The sequence below is a fragment of the Protomyctophum parallelum genome, assembly GCF_964188405.1.
Source record: "Protomyctophum parallelum genome assembly, chromosome: 21".
NCBI lineage: Eukaryota > Metazoa > Chordata > Actinopteri > Myctophiformes > Myctophidae > Protomyctophum > Protomyctophum parallelum.
Window position 1 is genome coordinate 9,355,676 of NC_139713.1, and position 23,689 is coordinate 9,379,364.

Below are 23,689 nucleotides of genomic sequence, written 5' to 3' on the forward strand. Positions count from 1 at the left end.
GTAAAGGGAAGGTAAAGACAGGGTAAAGGGGTAAAGACAGGGTAAAGGGGTAAAGGGAAGGTAAAGACAGGGTAAAGGGGTAAAGACAGGGTAAAGGGGTAAAGACAGGGTAAAGGGGTAAAGGGAAGGTAAAGACAGGGTAAAGGGGTAAAGACAGGGTAAAGGGGTAAAGACAGGGTAAAGGGGTAAAGGGAAGGTAAAGACAGGGTAAAGGGGTAAAGACAGGGTAAAGGGGCAAAGACAGGGTAAAGGGGTAAAGGGAAGGTAAAGACAGGGTAAAGGGGTAAAGGGAAGGTAAAGACAGGGTAAAGGGGCAAAGACAGGGTAAAGGGGTAAAGGGAAGGTAAAGACAGGGTAAAGGGAAGGTAAAGACAGGGTAAAGGGGCAAAGACAGGGTAAAGACGGGGTAAAGGGAAGGTAAAGACAGGGTAAAGGGGCAAAGACAGGGTAAAGGGGTAAAGGGAAGGTAAAGACAGGGTAAAGGGAAGGTAAAGACAGGGTAAAGGGGTAAAGACAGGGTAAAGGGGTAAAGGGAAGGTAAAGACAGGGTAAAGGGAAGGTAAAGACAGGGTAAAGGGGTAAAGACAGGGTAAAGGGAAGGTAAAGACAGGGTAAAGGGAAGGTAAAGACAGGGTAAAGGGGTAAAGGGAAGGTAAAGACAGGGTAAAGGGAAGGTAAAGACAGGGTAAAGGGGTAAAGACAGGGTAAAGGGAAGGTAAAGACAGGGTAAAGACAGGGTAAAGGGGTAAAGGGAAGGTAAAGACAGGGTAAAGGGAAGGTAAAGACAGGGTAAAGGGGTAAAGACAGGGTAAAGGGAAGGTAAAGACAGGGTAAAGGGAAGGTAAAGACAGGGTAAAGGGGCAAAGACAGGGTAAAGACGGGGTAAAGGGAAGGTAAAGACAGGGTAAAGGGGCAAAGACAGGGTAAAGGGGTAAAGGGAAGGTAAAGACAGGGTAAAGGGAAGGTAAAGACAGGGTAAAGGGGTAAAGACAGGGTAAAGGGGTAAAGGGAAGGTAAAGACAGGGTAAAGGGAAGGTAAAGACAGGGTAAAGGGGTAAAGACAGGGTAAAGGGGTAAAGGGGTAAAGACAGGGTAAAGGGGTAAAGGGAAGGTAAAGACGGGGTAAAGGGAAGGTAAAGGGGGGTAAAGGGAAGGTAAAGGACGGGGTAAAGGGGGTAAAGTCAAGACGAGGTGTGTTCCGTTCTTAAGGCGTTTCTCATGTACTGTACCAATATATCTTTCACAAAGTGCACTAACGTGGGAGTAGCAAGCTATACCTCAATGGTCGCGAGGAAGGGAGGGAGGGGGGGGTAAAATGTAGGGAGAGCACGAGTATGGGGTAGTTGGGGAACTTTGGAACACACCCAGGGACTGAAAAGGAAAAAAGGTGAGTTAATTTGATTGTTTTGGATTAAAAAATATCTTTTTAATCTAGTTGTTTTTTATACTTTTTTTTGGGTTTGTTTTTCTAAAAAAAAAGGAAAAAGAATGTCATCGGACTGGAAAACAATCTTCTCCCCAGTCCCTGTTTAGAGTTATTTGTCACCATTTGTTTTGTCTATTTAAACTATAGGTCCAACGTGGTGGTGGTTGTCAGGAAGGGGAGAGAGAGAGAGGAGGGTGACAGACAGTCTTGGACGCTCATCGTGTGTTGATTAATATAGTGGTTCATCCCGGGAGGTGTGGTGGTGGCGGTGGAGGGTACAACGGTTTCAATTGTCCCAGCAACTGGCGACCGACCGACCGACCAACGCTGCTGCTTCGAGGTTCATTATCTACAAGCTTCCTCTGAACGTCACCCTCGTATCGAAGACCCTTCTCTGGGGTGATCCATCTGGTCCATTGACTGGTCGTTCTCTTTGTTAAACGGAAGTCCTACCATCTCCTCTGGTTGGCCCCTCTTGTTGTGGTGGAAGTCCACACACACACACACACACACACTCCCACACAGCTTAAGCCACGACGTCGCGTGATGGCGTCACGCCTTCGAGAAAAAGCCGATCTACGACACACTCACGAGGGGTCGCGTTGCGACGTGTCGTGTAGCGTCGTATATCGGCTTCGTCCGACGCGCAACACCATCGTTCGACGGAGTACAACTTAAGCATCAACCGTCCGTTAAAAGGAAGTGTCTTCTTATAGGCACAGCATTCCCTCTTAATTATACACATGTGTGTATGTACATACAAACACACACGCACACATGCACGCACGCACACACACACACACACACACACCAGTCAAAAGTGGGTCTAACAGTTGCTGCTGTTCCTGAACTCTCCGTTCTCTGTGATCTGCAGCTTGGTGGGGTTGGTGGGAGAGATGCCGTTGCGGCTCTGCATGCTGTAGCGCTCCTTCAGCTGGGTCAGGGCGCTCATTAGACGGGCGTTGGCCGCGTCCAGCGAGGCTATGCGCTTCTCCTGCACGCACACACACACACACGCACACAGACACACACACACACACACACACACACACACACACACACACACACACACACACACACACGCAGACCACAAGAGCTTTCATTATACTTGTATGTTAACAAAATTCACATTCACATACACACGCTCACGCACACACACACACACACACACACACACACACACACGACAGTCCAACGCAAGGATGACCAAATAGTCAGAATCTATTGATGTAATTTTGCCCTTTTCAACTATTTCTGAACCTTTGATAGCTTATATCTTTGTGTTTTGTGAACAAATAGTGATTACTATTGGCTACTGTTGTGTGTTTTATATGCTGCCGAATGATTCCACGTATTCACTTATTTATTTCACTGATTCACGTCAATGAGGCAACAATCGTGTCGTTTTCAAAATCGTTTACACAATGGCTGCCTTCAAGAATTTATTTTTCACACATGCACATGTACTGTAAACAAAACAAGAATATTTTTTTGTCAGGCCGACAAAGTTGTTAAAATAATAATTTCACAAACATAATAATGTTGGGGTGCGGGGGGGATATCAGAGTTCAGTTAACTTAAAGGAACACTTCACCACTTTTCAACATCTCTTCATATAATTGGTCCTAATGTTCATGATAAAACACAATTTTTTTGTCTCAATATAGGAGGGACTGTGGGCAGTTCACTGGTGAACGGGTTTCTGAACTGCCCACAGCCCTGCTATAATGAGACAAAAAATGGTGGTATTTTATCATGAATCATGAATTAGTGAGGACCGATTAAATGAAGATAAGTTGAAAAGTGGTGAAGTGGTCCTTTAACAGCGAGCATGTTGCTGTGCAGCGTGTGAGGAGTGCCGATTATGAGGTGTATTGTAGCATGGCTAAGTCTGCATGGCGGTGCAGGCTCCATGCAGCCAAGCAAGAAACCCTCTAATTGACTCTCGCATTTTCTCTCCCTCTTAATGAGTGTTTCATTTTGGTTCTCTCTGTTTCCTTACGGCGGCAGACAGCTCATTACCCTGCATGATGTTTGTCTCCAGACGCAAAGTTATGTAAAGTAAGTAAAGTAAAGTATAATAACTTTCCATAAAGGAGACGAGCGCGTAGATATTATACACAAGCCGCCATGCTGGCTAGAGCGAGCTGCGGCTCCTCATGCATGTTACACTATGCTACGCTGTCACTCAAGTGACTACAGGGCAATCACAGCGCATCTTTTCCCAAACATCTGATCTGTGGCGCCCTCTGGAGAACCCACACCCCAGAGCCAGAAGAGGCGTCTAAACCTATATAATTATGTCTATGCTTCTGTCTTATCTGAGATGCAGGGGATCTGGCTGCACAGCAGATGGCGCTGTTGGACTGACCTGTGCATCAATGATCTTCTGCTTGGAGTCCACCACCGCCTGCATGTCTGAGTGATCTTTCTTCAGCTCCTCTTCCACCGACATTAACCTGGTGACACACATGATGAACAACATGGTGATGACATTAACCTGGTGACACACATGATGAACAACATGGTGATGACATTAACCTGGTGACACACATGGTGAACAACATGGTGATGACATTAACCTGGTGACACACATGGTGAACAACATGGTGATGACATTAACCTGGTGACACACATGGTGAACAACATGGTGATGACATTAACCTGGTGACACACATGGTGAACAACATGGTGATGACATTAACCTGGTGACACACATGGTGAACAACATGGTGATGACATTAACCTGGTGACACACATGGTGAACATGGTGATGACATTAACCTGGTGACACACATGATGAACAACATGGTGATGACATTAACCTGGTGACACACATGGTGAACAACATGGTGATGACATTAACCTGTTGACACATATGATGAACATGGTGATGACATTAACCTGGTGACACACATGGTGAACAACATGGTGATGACATTAACCTGGTGACACACATGATGAACAACATGGTGATGACATTAACCTGGTGACACACATGAACAACATGGTGATGACATTAACCTGGTGACACACATGGTGAACAACATGGTGATGACATTAACCTGGTGACACACATGGTGAACAACATGGTGATGACATTAACCTGGTGACACACATGATGAACAACATGGTGATGACATTAACCTGGTGACACACATGATGAACAACATGGTGATGTTTGAGGTCTGACTGTTTTGAGATGACTGTTGCAGGCGTGTGTGTGTGTGTGTGTGTGTGAGAGACAAGTGTCCCCACAACTATAGCAGAATTTGAGAAATACACATTGCAAGGAAATTTTTCCTGGTCCCAGCAAGCACAATTTTTATGGTAAAAAAAAAAGAGTTTATAATTAGGAAAATATATATGGTAGATCGAGTGGCAAAGTGAGTGACAATGTGAATTTAACGTTGTTTAAAGTCATTTAATGCAATCAAATATGACTTCTGTTTGGATGTAGGGGTTGTCAAGGCCAGAAAGTAGTTTTTTGCCACTCAGTAGGCATGATGTCACATGCATACCCTCTGTTAGGGATGGGTGTTAGTGTTCTGCCGCTGCTCTTTCCGGTGTTTGACACAGGTCTGTGTGCAACCAAGTGTAACTCAGGTGTTTAGTGTTAAATAAGGTATGATTTGAGTTGATAGCAGTGTGTGTGTGTGTGTGTGTGTGTGTGTGTGTGTGTGTGTATGTGTGTGTGTGTGTGTGTGTGTGTGTGTGTGTGTCAGCCTAGACACAGAATGCTACTTTCCCAATCTACTAGTCTGTGCTTGGTATTCTGTGTGGGTAGAAATTAGTCTCTGCTCTCAACCCACTCCATGGATGGACTTTCTGAAGTAGCACTGGAACATTGGGTACACGTCTCGCTGAGAGCAGTGTTCAGAGTGTGTTCAGACAGGCTTTACGTGCCTGCGGTAGACAACATTTTTGTTAACCTCCCTGGCATCAAAAGACACACCTAACGTCTGATCCTCTGGCTCCATGTCTGGGGCTCCATTCTCAGCAGGGTAGTGATGTAACGGACAGACTTTACGCTCTAGCATTTGACTTGCATTATTAGACTGTTGTGTTTGAGCCTCTCATGAGCACCTATTCTATTTTTTCCACTTCCGATTTAGTTATTATGCCAATTCATTTCTCCCCACTAATGTTGTACCCTACGGACATGATACTGACATGATACGGATCATGATACTGACATGATACTGACATGATACTGACCATGATACTGGCCTGATACTGACATGATACTGACATGATACGGATCATGATACTGACATGATATTGACCATGATACTAACATGATACTGACCATGATACTGACCATGATACTGACCTGATAATGATCATGATACTAACCTTATACTGACATGATACTAACATGATACTGACCATAATACTGACCATGATATTGACCTGATACTGATCATGATAACCTTATACTGACATGATACTGACCATGATACTGTCATAATACTGACATGATACTGACCATGATACTAACATGATGCTAACATTGATAGTGACACTAGTGTGTTAGGCTACGCATGAATACCAGCCAAACACTATTTTCGTGCTCGGACGGACGCGCCCAGGCAGGGACCCAGCCAGGGACACACATAGCTCCGTAAAGGAGTGGTTGCACCACTCAAAAATGTCAGATATCCAACCACCTGGGAGGTGGGGGGATCCATTTTATAGAAGCGGTGGTAAACTAGTAAAATTAAAATGCATCTGTACCTGCTGATAATGCCCTTCATCTGCAGGTCTTTGTCGTCTTGCTGTCTGCGCAGGCGCTCCTCCGACTCCTCCAGGCGGGCCTGGTACTCCATCAGGACCTTCTGGGCCTGGTCGTCCTGCCCCTTCAGGCGAGACTCGTACTCCTCCAGCTTCTGGACGGACGCGCGCAGCTTGTCCTGCAGCGCCATGATCTCCTGTTGATACTGAGGACAGAGACATGGACAGGTTAGTGTCCACCATGATCTCCTGTTGATACTGAGGACAGAGACATGGACAGGTTAGTGTTCACCATGATCTCCTGTTGATACTGAGGACAGAGACATGGACAGGTTAGTGTCCACCATGATCTCCTGTTGATACTGAGGACAGAGACATGGACAGGTTAGTGTCCACCATGATCTCCTGTTGATACTGAGGACAGAGACATGGACAGGTTAGTGTCCATCATGATCTCCTGTTGATACTGAGGACAGAGACATGGACAGGTTAGTGTCCACCATAATCTCCTGTTGATACTGAGGACAGAGACATGGACAGGTTAGTGTCCACCATGATCTCCTGTTGATACTGAGCAGACAGATGGACAGGTTAGTGTCCATCAGAACTGTCACTGACCATCACGTGATAAGCATTGTCATTGTTAGGATGACCACAGCATGAACTCCACCGTGAGCAACGAAAGCCAATATAAACACTAGAGCCTGGCTGATGATTTTACTTTTGCGATGGCAATAGCTAATTTGGAAAATATTTGAATAGCATATAAGTGGATAAATAAACTTTACTTGGGTTCATTTTTTTATCTATGGAATGTAATGTTTTCCAAACAGATGCATCTGTCGATGGATCAAAACGTCTGTAATCGGTGCTATAGGACTCTCCAAAATGGGTATTGGCACCAGACCCAACAGACCTGGGTGGGCAGGCTCTCTAATATTCCGTTAGTGCTGCTTCGTGCCATTGTAACGACCGAGGGGATATGCAGTAGTAGAGGTTGGGGTGTGATAGAATAGTAGGGTCCCAAACCTGGAACTAAAACTCTAAAGCCCCAGTGCTGAGGCTGAGCTGAGAGGAGAGGAGGAGGATGCAATTTGCAAACTCTACACAATTTTATTCCATCCAGAGACATAAGCCTGAAAGATCTCTCCTTGACCTCTTGCTGTACCCTGGAGAGATTTCTGGACAGGCTTTCTGCCGGTCAGGAGAAATGACCAAGCAAATCCTCCCGGATTTATAACAACGCCCGCCTTACAGCCCAGCCCCATCGCCGGAGGCAGCTTCTTCTGCAAACCACGGATACGTTGTGTTGCATCTTGACGTTTCAAGGCAGGCACGCTGTCAGTACCGGGCGTCATGTCCCGAGAGGCACGCCCAGGCCAGGCGCCAAAGCCGAGCGAGAGGCGGTGCCGAGCGGTGCAAAAAGGCTGATGCCGACTCAGCAGCGTTTTGAGTTGTAAATAATTATATTCTCCAATTGAACCACTTAAATTATCTATCGTTTGCTGTCGGGCAGAAACATCTTATCTTCATATAACCTTTTGTAGGTTTTTTTGCCAATTAACTCCCTATTTGATCATGCTACAGCGTTTAGATCTGCTGCTTTTGCCGTTGTTAACCCATTCTGACCGGGCACCCATTTTGGTGTTGGCATCATGTTATGCTTTAGCTATTGAAAAATAGCAGATCTACAAGCTCATATCGCGCCACCGAGTGGCGCGATACGAGCTTGTAGGTCTGCTATTTTTGAAAAATCGAAGAACGACTGACATTTTTAGAATCTGATCTCAGGTCAGAATGGGTTCATCAGACCAGTGTGTGTCCAGTGGAAACCTTCGTATGAATCTGATCTCAGGTCAGAATGGGTTAAATTTGAATCCTGAAAAGTAACAGTTATGGACTTATGAGGTTTCCACCCGACAGAGACGATAATACTGTGTTGACCAGAGTAGTCCCTCAGGGGACTCCTCCTGTTTTACCCTCTAACACAAAATCTCATTAACTGAAAAAAGAATAGCTCATCTGCAGGCTCACAACGCGTCGTCGTGAGCTTGTAGAGCTTGTATTTTCGCCCATTTATCACACGACTCTAGCAGGTATATTTTTCTGTCACCATCCTACTTGATGTTCCACCTCTCCTACCCCACCTCGCTCACGCCAGGGGAACCGGTGACCTCTCTCAGGCTCCACGCCACTTCCTCTTTCTTCCACGCTTTGATTCCTTTGCTCTGCTCCCTCTCTCCCGTCAGTCAATCGCAGAACGGGAAAGCTTGAAGGCAGACAGCAGGCATGGACGAGCTTTAACCCATTCTGGGCGGGAACCCCTTTTGGTGTTAGCATTACGTTATGCTTTAGCTATTGAAAAATAGCAGATCTACAAGCTCATAGCGAGCTTGTAGGTCCGCTATTTTTTTTAAATCGAACAACGACTGACATAGAAACATAGCTTTTTCAGAAAACTGTCAGGATGTAGAAGACATCTTTTAGAATCTGATCTCAGGTCAGAATTGGTTAAAGCACACAGCCCATTACCTGGGCCTTCTGTCTCACCTGCTGTGCAGTGATGTGACCCGTGCTCATTTCCTCCACGGCTTTCCACTCGAGGATGCTATTTTTAAGGTCGGCCGCGGCCTCTCTCAGCTGGACTTTATGTCCACTTTGGTTCCTTTCTCTTCATTACACCTGGCGCCACCGCCGCTTTATTGTAGACGCCGATGTCTGTTAGTCTGAGTTTGATCTGATTTGGATCAGGCACAGCAGATGAGTTTGGGAGGGTGGTTATAGGGTCAGGACCCTGGACTATTGATTTTACTTTACCTCCGACCCCACAGCTAGTGCAAGCCACTGTCTACTTTGTTCACTCTGTTGGAGGCATCTTTTCAGAGCAAATAATGCGATTATTTAGTTTTTTCTCCCTTTCTATTGGTCAGGTAAATAAAGTAGAAGCCTATGCTTATATATAGTTCATATTGACAATGAAGCGAACAACTCACTGGAAATGCTCCTGACGTGAATGCGGTTTGGAGCATTTAAAAGTGAGGGGCGCCGATGGCATAGTAGTGGGTTCGATTCCCAAGCCTGTACTATCCAAATAAAGGGGAAAAAAAGAAAAAGTGATCCCCCTTCTTTCGCCTCACTTGTGATTGTGTTGCTTTTGCATCTGGGGTCAGCACCAACGGTTTTGTCTTTGAATTGTCATTCAGTTAAGTTCAGTTAAGCTGTCATTTATCCATTCATAAAATATATATTTTCAAAAGTGTATTTAACCCATTTTGGGCGGGAACCCCTTTTGGTGTTTTAAAGCATTATGTTATGCTTTAGCTGTTGAAAAATAGCAGATCTACAAGCTCATATCGCGCCACAGAGTGGCGTGCTACGAGCTTGTAGATCTTCTATTTTTGATTTTCTTTTAACTCAAATCTTTGCTTCTGGGGGGTCCCTGGAACAACATATTTTCAGATGAGGGTCGGCGGGCCAATTACATATATTTTTGTGGGTCCTTGACATGAAAATGTTTGACAACCTCTGACATAGAAGCATGGGGTTTTTCAGAAAACTGTCAGGATTTAGATGGCATTTGTAGAATCGATCTCAGGTCCAAATGGGTTAAAATATGCTTTAGAAATGTCCACTTCTGCAAAGCGGCGGCAAAGCTGAGATTCGCTTCGACTGTTTAAGATTCATACAGTAGGAGTGTATTTATGCAACTTGAAAGGGTACTGGGTATACTTTATCCCAGAAAGACCTGCGGTCGATTCCACAAAAGGTCTGTTAAATCCTAACAAATACGTTTCTATATCAATGGAGCTCAGACCCTTTTTCATGTCAAGGAACCACAAAATGGTATGTACAGTATTTGGCTGCCAACCCCAGGGACCAGAAGCAAAGATTTGAGTTAACCCCTTTTGGGTGGGAACTGGGAACCCCTTTTGGTGTTAGCATTATGTTGTGCTTTAGCTATTGAAAAATAGCAGATCTACAAGCTCATAGCGTGCCACCGAGTGGCACGCTACGAACTTGTAGGTCTGCTATTTTAGAAAAATCGAAGAACGACTGACAGAAACATAGCTTTTTCAGAAAACTGTCAGGATGTAGAAGACATTTAATTTATAGAATCTGATCTCAGGTCAAAATGGGTTACAAATGTTCGCTTTAGAAAAAAAGATATATACAGTATATCTATAGATATTCAAAGATTTGCACAAAATGTTTACGATGCCACGCTATGAGCTTGTTAATAATAACAACAACAACAACAATAAAAGTATAAAATGTTTACAGTATTTACACCGATGCTTTCCTGGTGTGCATGGTTTATTTTCTGCGAGTGTTCAGTGCTTCTGATGCACAGACTGTTGGGCGGAAGCCTTTTCAAATGATGCGAGTCGACCGTCTCCAGAGACTAGCTGTGGGTGTTAGCATCTCTCTGAGTGCTTGGTTTTATTTAAATTTGTTCTTTTAATTTCTTGCATGCTGGATTTATATTGTTGCTGTCGGGACAGAAACCTCTTATCTCCATTTTCTCAGATTTTTAATTGAGCTTATTCTTTCATAAATGAACGTCCTACTTGATCAACACTACAGCGTCACACGAAAGCATCCAAAGTAGCAGATCTACAAGCTTGGTAAATGGTGCATTTATATAGTGCTTTTACATAGATTGTGCATTACATTCACCCATTCATACACCGATTGTGGCGGAAGCCATGCAAGGTACCAACCGAACCAGCACATCGGGTTCAGTGTCTTGCCCAAGGACACTTCAACATGTAGACAGAAGGAGCCGGGATTTGAACCACCGACCCATGGATCATTGGACGACCTGCTCTACTTCCTGAACCACAGCCGCCCCAGACGTCAAGCTTGAAGTGTGACGCGAAGCCACGCGTTTCGAGCTTGTAGATCTGCTACTTTGGTTACTTTTGAATGGTTTTAAAGGGCTGTATGTATGTATGATGCAACATAATTGGGGAAAATATTCGGAGCACATGGTTATCAAGATTCTGTGAATTGATGATAGTTGATAGTTAGATAGATGATAGTTATTTAATCAGTGACTGTAAGTTGGTACAGGGGTGTTCAAACATGCACATTAATGTTCATTAGGCCGTTGGACCCATTTCAAATGTCTATGTCCCATTATTGTTGACATGATTATGACATGATTTAAACTTTCTTAAATGTAATACATCATATATCGTTGCTGTTTTTCTTTTATTAACTCCCTGCTACTTGATCACACTACAGCGACACACAAAAGCATCAAAAGTAGCAGATCCTTCTAGAGTAGACCTGAAGAGTAGTATAACAGTTTAGGACACTATGAGGTTTCCTCCCGACAGAAGACGATATTATGTAACACATGCCGTTAAGTGCAATAGGAGAAATGTAATTGAGGTTGGATGTGCACACCAGTAATCTTTATGCATGTATTCTGTAACTGTGCTATCACCAACTCGCAGCAGAGTGAGGGTAAACAAACGCTGAGTGGCAAGGCGGGTGAATCTTCACCTTTCGCTCTCTAAAACAAACAGACGCACATTTCACACACATGCCAACTTCGCAGGCGCGCACGCCACACGCACGCACGCCACACACACACACACACACACACAGAGACACACTACACACGAGTGTGTGCGTGCGCACGCTTTCAATGTGTTTGTGTGCACACACACGTGCCCATGCACAATCATCTTTTGCTTTAGGCTAAAGCGGTGCTTTCAGAGACAGTAAGGACGTAGCTGTAAGGAGGTGAGGAGTGTTTGAAACAAAAGGTCAGGGCGACAGGGCAGTTAAAAGTGACAGAAACATTAAAGCAGGGGAAACCCTGCTATGGTGAGATGGTGGTTTAAAGGTAAAGGGACGAGTTACAATCGAATGCCTTCCTTTACCTTTAGCTAACTGTTAGATGGAAGAAGTCCTGAGAGGAGGTGGACACGAGGCAACCTCCTTGCCAGAGGAAAAACGTTGGCACTAAAACATTTCCGCAAAATCACAATGTTGCCGTTTCTCGGCGAAAACGCTAGCCATCAACATTTCCAGATGTGGACCATGTCAGACCTAGATGTCTATATTCTTTACCCGACAGAGACAATAATGTGTAGACTTTGCGTACAATGCCAATGCTATATTCTGATAGTAATCATTGCTGTGTGTGTGTTTTTGTTCAGCAACGGGATCCAATCTAGGAGAGAGGACCCCAGCTGCTCGTTAATTTGTTTCATCACATCCAATTTATCCTGAATCCTGTATGAGCTCTTTCTCCTCACTGGATGAAATCTGTAATCGCCACCTGAAAAATGAATTTTCTGAGCTGGGAGAGGCTATTGAACAGTCAAACACTCCATAGAAATTATACAGAGATATTGAACACAGGTTAACAAACAAAAATCACAGCACCTTTAAGAAGGTGAGGAAACTAGAGCAGTTGGTTCTCAACCTAGGGTGCAAGGTTCCTTGGAAGGGTGAGAGACACTTGAAGGACCACTTCAACACATTTCAACCTATCTTCATATAATTGGTCCTCACTAATGTTCACGATAAAATGATTAGCTAAATAAATTCTATTCGGTCTGTGTCTCATATAGGAGGGCTGTGGGGCAGTTCAGAAACCCGTCTTCCGGTGACATCATCGATGGGGAATCCAAGCTAATAGAAACGGCAAGACTCTAATCCTGAGAAGTTACAATGCAATAATGGAAGCCATCATCGGTCTCGCGGGGAAAACGATGTCTGCCTAATGATGATGTCACTGGAAGACTGGTTTATGAACTGCCCTATCATGAGACAGATTAGATTTGTTTTTGCTATTTTATCATGAACATCAGTGAGGACTAATTATATGAAGGATAGGTTGGAAAAGGTGGAGAAGTGGTCCTTCAAGATGCTATGAAATCAAAACGTCACCAGAAGCAGCGAGTGTGAAACAGAGAGTTGAAGGAGGAGGACAGTCACAGAGGGTTGAAGTAAAGGTGAACGGACGGCTGGAGCAGCAGTGTTGATTTTGACAGACACATTTTGATTTTAGTCTTTATGAATAGTTTCCATTTAGTTTTAGTCAAATCTTTTGTCACCTGGAATGTTTTAGTGTTAGCCCGATTTTAGTCGACTAAATCTACAGTTGATTTAGTCGACTAAAATGTATTTTGGCGGGCCTTGATGTTGTCGTAATGGCCGATCTACCAGCTACGCGTTGTGTGCTTGAAGATCTGCTATTTTCAGCATGCACCCAAGTGTAAAATGACTCGTGTCTTTTACTTATACTGGATCTCTTGTCCACTAGCCACTAGGCCCTTCCTAACATTTTAGTCTAGTTTTTTATTTGCGGACGAAAATTGTCTTAGTTTCAGTCATCATAGCTTAGTTTTCGTCATGGTTTTTGGTGGACACAAAATCAACACTGTGGAACAGCAGGTAAGCGTGAGGTTGGGATTGAGGGGAGGTCGGGGGTCGTTCGTTACCTTCTCCACCTGAGTCAGATCCTCTCTGTTTCTCTGTAACTCGGTCTCCATCCCCTCATGGTCTAAATACTGCACATTCATATTCAATAGCCAGGCAGCGGTGCGATCCAACGCATTGGGGTTCACTGGGGAAGGGGCCTAGTGGAACCAAACACACAACACAACACAACACACACACATACATACGCACATGAGCGGAGCGCAAAATGGGATGGGGGAGCATGCGTGCGTTGCAAACCAGGCCTGGGCTGGATATGACTTGACCCATTTTGACCTGAGATCAGATTCTGAAACTGTCTTCTACATCCTGACAGTTTTCTGAAAAAGCTACGTCGTTCTTCGATTTTTCAAAAATAGCAGACCTACAAGCTCGTAGCGCTATGAGCTTGTAGATCTGCTATTTTTCAATAGCTAAATCATAACATAATGCTATCACCAAAAGGGGTTCCTGCCCAAAATGGGTTAAGTTCAAATCAATGTATCACAGTTATTTCCAACGTTTATGATTAGTGAACGATAGTGAAACTAGCCAATCTACGAGCTCGCAGAGCTTGTTGTAGATTGACTAGTGCACCAACGCACGGCAACGTTTAATACAAGACTTGGGTGGCTAATCGGTGTAGTCGATTATAAACAATCTATTAGAATTTCTTCCTGCTGAAATATGTATATATATACCGTATTGTGCCGAATATAAGACTCTGATTATAAGATGACCGCCATTTTTCAAGACTCATTTGTGGAAAAATAGTCTAGTCCCAATTATAATACGACCCTGTTTTTTAGGATATTTCCATTGGGGGAAAATAACGTAGTCTTATATTCAGCACAATAGGGTGTATATATATATATTATTTTTTTACCCAGCTTGTCAATTATTCAATGAACCTACAGTAAATGATCAGTGTCAGTTAGAGATGTCTATGTTTTGCCCAGCCCTGATGCAAACACACCAACAGAACACACAGAGGAGGAGGCTTGAAATGCACATGGGTACAACTACGAGGTGTCTCTGGACTGGAAGCAGGGTGATATGGACGGACGCACAGGTGTTTTCACACACACACACACACACACACACACACACACACACACACACACACACACACACACACACACACACACACACACACACACACACACACACACACACACACACACACACACACACACACACACACACACACACACACACACACACTTACTTCTGCTTAACTGTACCACCCAGATTAACTGACTTTAACACAGCATACACACCTGCAACATGTGCGTGAGTGTGCTCACACACACACACACACACACACACACACACACACACGCACGCATGCACATACACAGCAAACAGAGTAAGCCTTAGTCCGATGGCCAGCAAAGGACTGTGTGCGTGCGTGTGTGCGTGCGTGCGTGAGTAGATGTGAGTAGATGTGTCTGTAACAGAGAGGGTGTGTGGTGGACTTAACAGTGATCAATGGAATAGTCTAAAATACTGAGCAATCTGAACAACTGAATTACAAGAAGGTGGACAAGCTGATTCGATCTGAATCCAAAGGACTAAGTAAATACATCTGTTTTGTTAATGTGAACATTTGTTAATGTGAAGGTACAATTGAAAAAACTAAAACACAGATGACTTCAGTTGAGCGAACAACATGGACCCCAGTAGCGGGAGAACATTCTGCAAACAAACAAAAAGCAGATCGACAAGCTCAGCTCAACTTGGAATTGAGAGGGAGTAGAGGGAGGAGTAGAGAGGACCCTCGCCTAACCTGACTCCACATAGAGGGAGGAGTAGAGAGGACCCTCCCTCGCCTAACCTGACTCCACATAGAGGGAGGAGTAGAGAGGACCCTCGCCTAACCTGACTCCACATAGAGGGAGGAGTAGAGAGGACCCTCCCTCGCCTAACCTGACTCCACATAGAGGGAGGAGTAGAGAGGACCCTCCCTCGCCTAACCTGACTCCACATAGAGGGAGGAGTAGAGAGGACCCTCCCTCGCCTAACCTGACTCTACATAGAGGGAGGAGTAGAGAGGACCCTCGCCTAACCTGACTCCACATAGAGGGAGGAGTAGAGAGGACCCTCCCTCGCCTAACCTGACTCCACATAGAGGGAGGAGTAGAGAGGACCCTCCCTCGCCTAACCTGACTCCACATAGAGGGAGGAGTAGAGAGGACCCTCCCTCGCCTAACCTGACTCCACATAGAGGGAGGAGTAGAGAGGACCCTCGCCTAACCTGACTCCACATAGAGGGAGGAGTAGAGAGGACCCTCCCTCGCCTAACCTGACTCCACATAGAGGGAGGAGTAGAGAGGACCCTCCCTCGCCTAACCTGACTCCACATAGAGGGAGGAGTAGAGAGGACCCTCCCTCGCCTAACCTGACTCTACATAGAGGGAGGAGTAGAGAGGACCCTCGCCTAACCTGACTCCACATAGAGGGAGGAGTAGAGAGGACCCTCCCTCGCCTAACCTGACTCCACATAGAGGGAGGAGTAGAGAGGACCCTCCCTCGCCTAACCTGACTCCACATAGAGGGAGGAGTAGAGAGGACCCTCCCTCGCCTAACCTGACTCCACATAGAGGGAGGAGTAGAGAGGACCCTCGCCTAAACTGACTCCACATAGAGGGAGGAGTAGAGAGGACCCTCCCTCGCCTAACCTGACTCCACATAGAGGGAGGAGTAGAGAGGACCCTCCCTCGCCTAACCTGACTCCACATAGAGGGAGGAGTAGAGAGGACCCTCCCTCGCCTAACCTGACTCCACATAGAGGGAGGAGTAGAGAGGACCCTCCCTCGCCTAACCTGACTCTACATAGAGGGAGGAGTAGAGAGGACCCTCGCCTAACCTGACTCCACATAGAGGGAGGAGTAGAGAGGACCCTCCCTCGCCTAACCTGACTCCACATAGAGGGAGGAGTAGAGAGGACCCTCCCTCGCCTAACCTGACTCTACATAGAGGGAGGAGTAGAGAGGACCCTCCCTCGCCTAACCTGACTCTACATAGAGGGAGGAGTAGAGAGGACCCTCGCCTAACCTGACTCCACATAGAGGGAGGAGTAGAGAGGACCCTCCCTCGCCTAACCTGACTCCACATAGAGGGAGGAGTAGAGAGGACCCTCGCCTAACCTGACTCCACATAGAGGGAGGAGTAGAGAGGACCCTCCCTCGCCTAAACTGACTCCACATAGAGGGAGGAGTAGAGAGGACCCTCGCCTAACCTGACTCCACATAGAGGGAGGAGTAGAGAGGACCCTCGCCTAACCTGACTCCACATAGAGGGAGGAGTAGAGAGGACCCTCGCCTAACCTGACTCCACATAGAGGGAGGAGTAGAGAGGACCCTCCCTCGCCTAACCTGACTCCACATAGAGGGAGGAGTAGAGAGGACCCTCCCTCGCCTAACCTGACTCTACATAGAGGGAGGAGTAGAGAGGACCCTCCCTCGCCTAACCTGACTCTACATAGAGGGAGGAGTAGAGAGGACCCTCGCCTAACCTGACTCCACATAGAGGGAGGAGTAGAGAGGACCCTCCCTCGCCTAACCTGACTCCACATAGAGGGAGGAGTAGAGAGGACCCTCCCTCGCCTAACCTGACTCCACATAGAGGGAGGAGTAGAGAGGACCCTCCCTCGCCTAACCTGACTCCACATAGAGGGAGGAGTAGAGAGGACCCTCGCCTAACCTGACTCCACATAGAGGGAGGAGTAGAGAGGACCCTCCCTCGCCTAACCTGACTCCACATAGAGGGAGGAGTAGAGAGGACCCTCCCTCGCCTAACCTGACTCCACATAGAGGGAGGAGTAGAGAGGACCCTCCCTCGCCTAACCTGACTCCACATAGAGGGAGGAGTAGAGAGGACCCTCCCTCGCCTAACCTGACTCCACATAGAGGGAGGAGTAGAGAGGACCCTCCCTCGCCTAACCTGACTCCACATAGAGGGAGGAGTAGAGAGGACCCTCCCTCGCCTAACCTGACTCCACATAGAGGGAGGAGTAGAGAGGACCCTCCCTCGCCTAACCTGACTCCACATAGAGGGAGGAGTAGAGAGGACCCTACCTCGCCTAACCTGACTCCACGGGCTTGGAGATATGAGGTTTCTGCCCAACACAGTCCCAATCTGTGATTATCCACCTGGTGTGATGTGAGGTGATTAGCGGTGATTTCACCACTCCTTTAAAAGGAACCTGTACATTCAGTCACTCTCCACACTGATGAAGGCTGGACAGCTGAAACATTTGTCCCTGTTCAAATATGGAATAAACAATTTGAACTGAAGTCTTGGTGTGTGCGACCCACTACCGTTATTTTGCCCAACAGCGATGACATGATAGGGTTCACGTAGCCTCGGTCCCAGGCTTACTTATCTGCGAAAAGAAAAGCCTGGTCACAACCTAAGGCAGAGAAGCTATCGGCGGTTGTATCCTCCGGAACAGCCGTCGAATGTATTTCCCCCGGATACGATATTTTCCCGACCAATCACAACACTTGTTTCATTCGCGGAGAATGTAAACTGATTTGTAAAGCATCAACGATTTCACTTCCGCTAAAATCCCGCAACTTCCGCTGATAGTCTTTTCAGCTTAGGTCTTGCCCAGGGTGGGGTTCACGTGGTTAAATTGTTTGAAGTAAAAGACCATCTCTGTCATCAATTCTTCCTGCTTGACATTAGCTATTCCTACAGCCATTAAAACATCAACCAACCAATCAATCAATCAATCAATCAATCGGCCATCAGCTGCAGGATAATGCGTCGGAACACTGCAGAAAATAATGCAGGTGTCCTTCCCGTTACCTTAGAAATAACTGTTGACAAGGGCAACCGCCGGCGAGGAATTGTAGTTACAACCTGCCGTTCTGACCTTCGGACAATGACAAGCGTCTATGACCACTTGCTACTGTGACAACACCGAGGCTAAAACACACACACACACACACACACACACACACACACACACACACACACACACCCATGGACACACACGCCATGTGCAACCGTTCGGATCTATGTGCCGTTCCCCATTGGTAAATGGTGCATTTATATAACAACTTTATCCAAGGTGCTTTACATAGTGCATTACATTCACCCATTCACACACACATTCATACACCGATTGCGGCGGAAGCCATGCAAGTTAGCAACCAGCACATCAGGAGCAATTTGGGGTTCCAAGGACACTTTGGCATGTAGACATGAGGAGCCTACATTTGGTTCTAGGTTGAAAAAATGTCCAACATTTTCAGAATCTACACATCGCGATTCACAGCAACACATCGCAGTTGCCTATTTTTGCCGCTCGCCGTATAACCAATAATTAACCTTAAGTGGTTAACGAGGAGATAATTGCGCCTGCTCCATTGCCACCATGCAGAGGAGAGGCAATGAGCTGCCTCCAAGCATACTGTATTACAGTTATTATTATACACACAATGAGCGTAGTTCATCCGAGGCCTTCACACAGAGCCCCTCCCATACCGCCCCTCCCATCGCGGATATGCTATGATTGGAAAGGTTGTTTCTTGCATCGCCGTCATAAATATCAAAATGTGAACTTAATTGACTCACTCTAAGCAGCCATCGAGCGGGAGTGATTATGTATATGTGGATTAAGAGTGTTTGTTCCGTGACTGTGTGTGTGTGACTGTGTGTGTGTGTGTGTGTGTTACTGCAGGGGTGTTCAAACTTGTTCACGTCACACAGAGCCCTAAATTAACTTGCATTAGGCCACAGGCACCATTTCAAATGACTCTGTCCCGGAGACCCTGCCGTGAAATATGATACTGATGACTTGTACACTACAAAGTACAAATCAGGCTTTAGGGGGGCCTTGTCCACAAGCTTTTTAAGTGGTGCAAACCACTTCCTTAAGTGAGTATGTGTGTGGGTGCCTGCCTGCCTGGCTGGCTGGGTAGGTAGGTAGGTAGGTAGGTATGAGCATGAAAACAGCATCGTTGTTTTTTACCACCTAACACACACACGCACATATTCACTGTATATATGGTGATTTCAGGTGTGCCAGTACAGTAGAGGCCGAGGGTACAGTAGAGGGACCCCCACACGGTAACTATGTCATTTCTCAACCGTTTCGGGCGCAGGGCGGCTCGCCGGAATCAGAACTATTGTTAAATGGTAAATGGTGCATTTATATAGCGCCTTTATCCAAGGGGCTTTACATAGATTGTGCATTACATTCACCCATTCACACACGCATTCATACACCGATGGCAGCGGAAACCATGCAAGGCACCAACCAGCACATCGGGAGCAATTAGGGGTTCAGAGTCTTGCTCAAGGACACTTCGACACTAACTTTGGGGGAGCCCGGGTTCGAACCGCCAACCTTGCGGTTACCATCCAGCCACTCTACCCCTGAGCCACTGACTGTTTCAAGTAAAAAGTCCAGAATTCAAAGTGCACTTGAGTCAAAGTACAAGAGTATTGGCATCAAAATGCTCTTAAAGTACCAATAGTTGAAAGTACTCACTATGAAGAATGTCTCGTTTCAAGTTTTCAAATGTAATAATAAAAAACATTTTGAAAATAGCAGATCTACAAGCTCAACTATAAACTGCATTTTGGGATGCAAAATGCACCCTATTTTTATCTCTGGACACGGCCCATTTAGTGTAGCGGACCGTATGGACGCAGTAGTGTAGCTTCATTCTCTCCCATACGGTACCTGTTTGTGCTGAGCCCGCTGCTTGGTCTCTGGACTGTCTCCCTTGGAGGAGGACGACTGCTGCCGTAGCCTGGCCCCGGTGCTGCTGCTGGGCCAGTCCGGGGAGGAGGTCATCATGCTGCCGGAGGGCGGCCGGGGGTAGGGCAACCCGCTGGGCAGCAGGTTGGGGGGCGTGCGGCCCCGCGTGATGCTCTGGGGCGGGGGCGGCTGGTCTATCCGGCGCTGGGGGCCGGCGCTGGCGCTGTTCTGCCTGGGCATGGACGGCTGCTGCTGCTGCTGGGCGTCCGTGAGAGACAGCTGTCGACGGGTGAACTCCCCCGAGCGCCTGGAGTACTCGTCCCCGCTGCTCCCCCCCGCTCCTCCACCTGGCCATGTTAACGAGGGTTGGATTAGTGTTATAGCCTCTACGGCTACTTCGTTGTGAGGTTTTAAAATCGTTGCTGTCGAAGTAAAGTGATTCTCTGGCAAATACATGGACATTGTAATGAAACACATTATGGACAAACGTGCACCTTGACATGAACACACGAGAATAACACACATTTATCGATAGACCAGGTGTAGCGATATTTAATGGAACAGTAATTAAACTCTTCTTTATCTTCTTAAAATGACTAAATACAGTACAATGCATATACTAGTATCGATGCAATCAATTATTTGCGTTGCAAAACGATGCGATACGATGCAAAGTGAAACTATAGGATATGTTGCTGTTTACAATACATACAAATTATACTTATTATACCATAGATAATTGAGAGATAGAAATGCCATTAAATAGGGGACCGTAGCCTAATTCATGGCAAAACTGGAGGCCCTTGAACTGAAAAATGGTTGAGAATCACTGCTAGAGCCGTAAAAAATCTTCTCTTATAGGGGTATATTTTCAAATGGGGGGTCCGCAGGCTAATGAGTGTACATTTGGGGGGGTCCTTGACATGAAACAGTGTGAGAACCAGTGCAATACGAGGTTCCCAGAGGACAGCAGTCAGACAGACAGACAGACAGACAGACAGACAGTGGTCATCCAGTTACCTCCGCCGTGATTGAGGAAGGCGTGCTTCCCTCCCGCCGGCCCGTCCTCGTTGTTGCTATGGGAACTGACCGAGCTGTGGCACTCGGAGCCGGAGTCGGCCAGGCCGCGCGGGGACACCGGCAGGCCGGCCGCCATCTGGTATACGGGGTTCTGGAAGGACAGCGGCGCCAGGAGCTGCGCCGGACGCCCCGGGGTGTCCATCCCCGGGGTGGTGGGGGTCTGCCCCGGCCTCCTCAGGGTGGGACCTCCTGGGAGGTTGCCCTGTGGGGGGAGAGTAGAGAGACTAATGTGTAAAAAAAAAAAACATTATACAAATGTCTTCTAAATCAGTAGTTCCCCAGATATTTTTAAAATGTAAAAAAATAGCAGATGTTCGCACATTAGCACTTTTTTGCGTTAACCCATTTTGACCTGAGATCAGATAAAAAAAAAATCTGTTTGAAAATGACAGTTTTCTGAAGAAGCTATGTTTCTATGTCAGTCGTTCTTCGACTTTAAAAAAATAGCAGACCTACAAGCTCGTAGCGCGCCACTCGGTGGCGCGCTATGAGCTTGTAGATCTGCTATTTATAGCTAAAGCATAACGTAATGCTAAAACCAAAACGGGTTCCCGCCGGCGTACAGTACATACCTGCGGGGTCCTGGCTGACCACACCCCGACGGAGGAGGCGGAGGGCGGGACGTCCCCCAGGCCGTCCGAGGAGACGGGCGTTCCCCCCGGGCAGCCGTCCAGGCTGCGGGGGTCCTGGAGGTCCACCATGGACAGGCTCTTGCTGCCGTTGGCCATCATGCCCACGTCGGGCCCCTCGTTGGTCTCCGAGTAGCTGGAGCTCCGCGCCGGCGAGGGCTGGACCCCCGAGCTCCGGGTCACGAAGAACAGGTCCTTGTTCTCGGGGGTGGGGGAGGGTAACCTGGTGAAGTCCACCAAGCTGGACGCAGGGAGATAAACAGGTCAACTTCAGGCGTCACAGTGGACAGAGTCTCAGTGGACAGAGACACAGTGGACAGAGTCTCAGTGGACAGAGACACAGTGGACAGAGTCTCAGTGTACCCAGACCGTAGCGGCAAGATGCAACTTAACGTGTCGGCGATAAACCGGAAAAGATCTTTAGCGGCGCACGAGCGTCATTTCCATCTGTTTAAAAACCCGGAAGAGACGCCTGCCTTAGGCTGCATCTTGACGTTACTGTCTGGACTGGGTACACTGTCACAGTGCATTAGCTGTTAGCCCATTAAGATTCTACAAATGAAAGGTAGGTACCCTCACAAAATACATGCAGTAATCCTGGTCTCTAAACTACCTCCCCCTGGCCAGCCGGGGCGCCTGATGGAGGGGAAAGGAACTGGTTGGAATAACGTCTTCCTTCCACTCGCTACGTCCAACCAGGGAAACTCCCCCCTGTCAGGTGTAAAGGAGCAACTTGGACACTCAGGCATGAAGGAAGCATGAGTTGCTCTCCCCATGTCGCCCATATATCACCTAAATCAGTAGTAGATTTGCAAGCCCCCTTTCGCGGCATGAAGTGAAGCGCCGCTGTGAGCTTGTATATCTGCTATTAGGGGTTTTCCTGGTTTTAATGGGTGTTTAATGAGAGATTTATCATCAAAAGACGATGTCCTACTTTTTCCTTTTTTTAACTACATACTACATTTCTGAATAGGGTTTAATATCTAAATAAAGTTAATGTGTTTTAAAAAATATATATAAAAATATTATTTGTGTTCATGTTTATTTATTTTGCTTATGAGTCAAGTTTTAAACTTTAATCATATGTAATATTGTCTTTTTCTTTTTTTAGGCCTACCAGCTCATTGGCCTTGGCCGTGGTTAGAGTGTCTGCCCTGAAATTGGGAGGTTGTGGTTCAATTTATGGTTGTCAGTGGTTGAGTCATACCAAAGTCTATAAAAAAGGGACCCAATGACTCCCTGCCTCGGCCTGGCACTCAGCATCAAAGGGCTGCATTGGGTCATACTGTGACATACTAGAGTCATGACCAAAGGGGTGTACTTGTTCATCAAGCTGCCTCACACGCTACAGAAACAGGAGATAGGCTGCCCCTCTTTTCTTTTGTTTTGTTACGTTACACATCACCACAACGGTCAAAACTCCAAACATCAGTGGCCCTACTGACCAAGGACTCTCCAAAATCGTGATCGGACCCAAAGCCCTGGCATCGGTCGGCTCTGAATGAATGAAGCAATGGATCCACTACACTGCATGGGTGGAAGTGGAATGAATGAATGGCACCAGAGAGCTTTAGATAATGATGTCAATTTATGAAGGAAAAATCACACCCGTGTGAAGTGAGTGGTGCAACTCCGTGTGTGGGTCCCCAGGGGGTCCCCGGA

The 23,689-nt window shown here is 46.6% G+C and overlaps 1 protein-coding gene across 6 annotated transcripts in view; it reads right to left on the reverse strand.

The window, feature by feature from the left end:
* Positions 1–1,105: 1,105 nt before the first annotated feature.
* Positions 1,106–23,689, reverse strand: part of LOC310879210 (disabled homolog 2-interacting protein-like) — a 255,852-nt gene continuing 233,268 nt past the window's right edge. For 5 of the 6 annotated variants that reach the window (XM_083793693.1, XM_083793695.1, XM_083793692.1 and 2 more), the window contains 7 exons: positions 21,971–22,268; positions 21,339–21,600; positions 20,301–20,665; positions 13,624–13,761; positions 6,164–6,366; positions 3,798–3,885; positions 1,106–2,420 (listed from right to left, as the gene is read on the reverse strand). In XM_083793693.1, coding sequence (XP_083649819.1) covers positions 2,253–2,420; positions 3,798–3,885; positions 6,164–6,366; positions 13,624–13,761; positions 20,301–20,665; positions 21,339–21,600; positions 21,971–22,268 — 1,522 coding nt within the window. In that variant the 3' untranslated portion in view covers positions 1,106–2,252. The remainder of the gene's footprint in view (positions 2,421–3,797; positions 3,886–6,163; positions 6,367–13,623; positions 13,762–20,300; positions 20,666–21,338; positions 21,601–21,970; positions 22,269–23,689) is intronic. The other variant, XM_083793694.1, reaches the window with a different exon arrangement.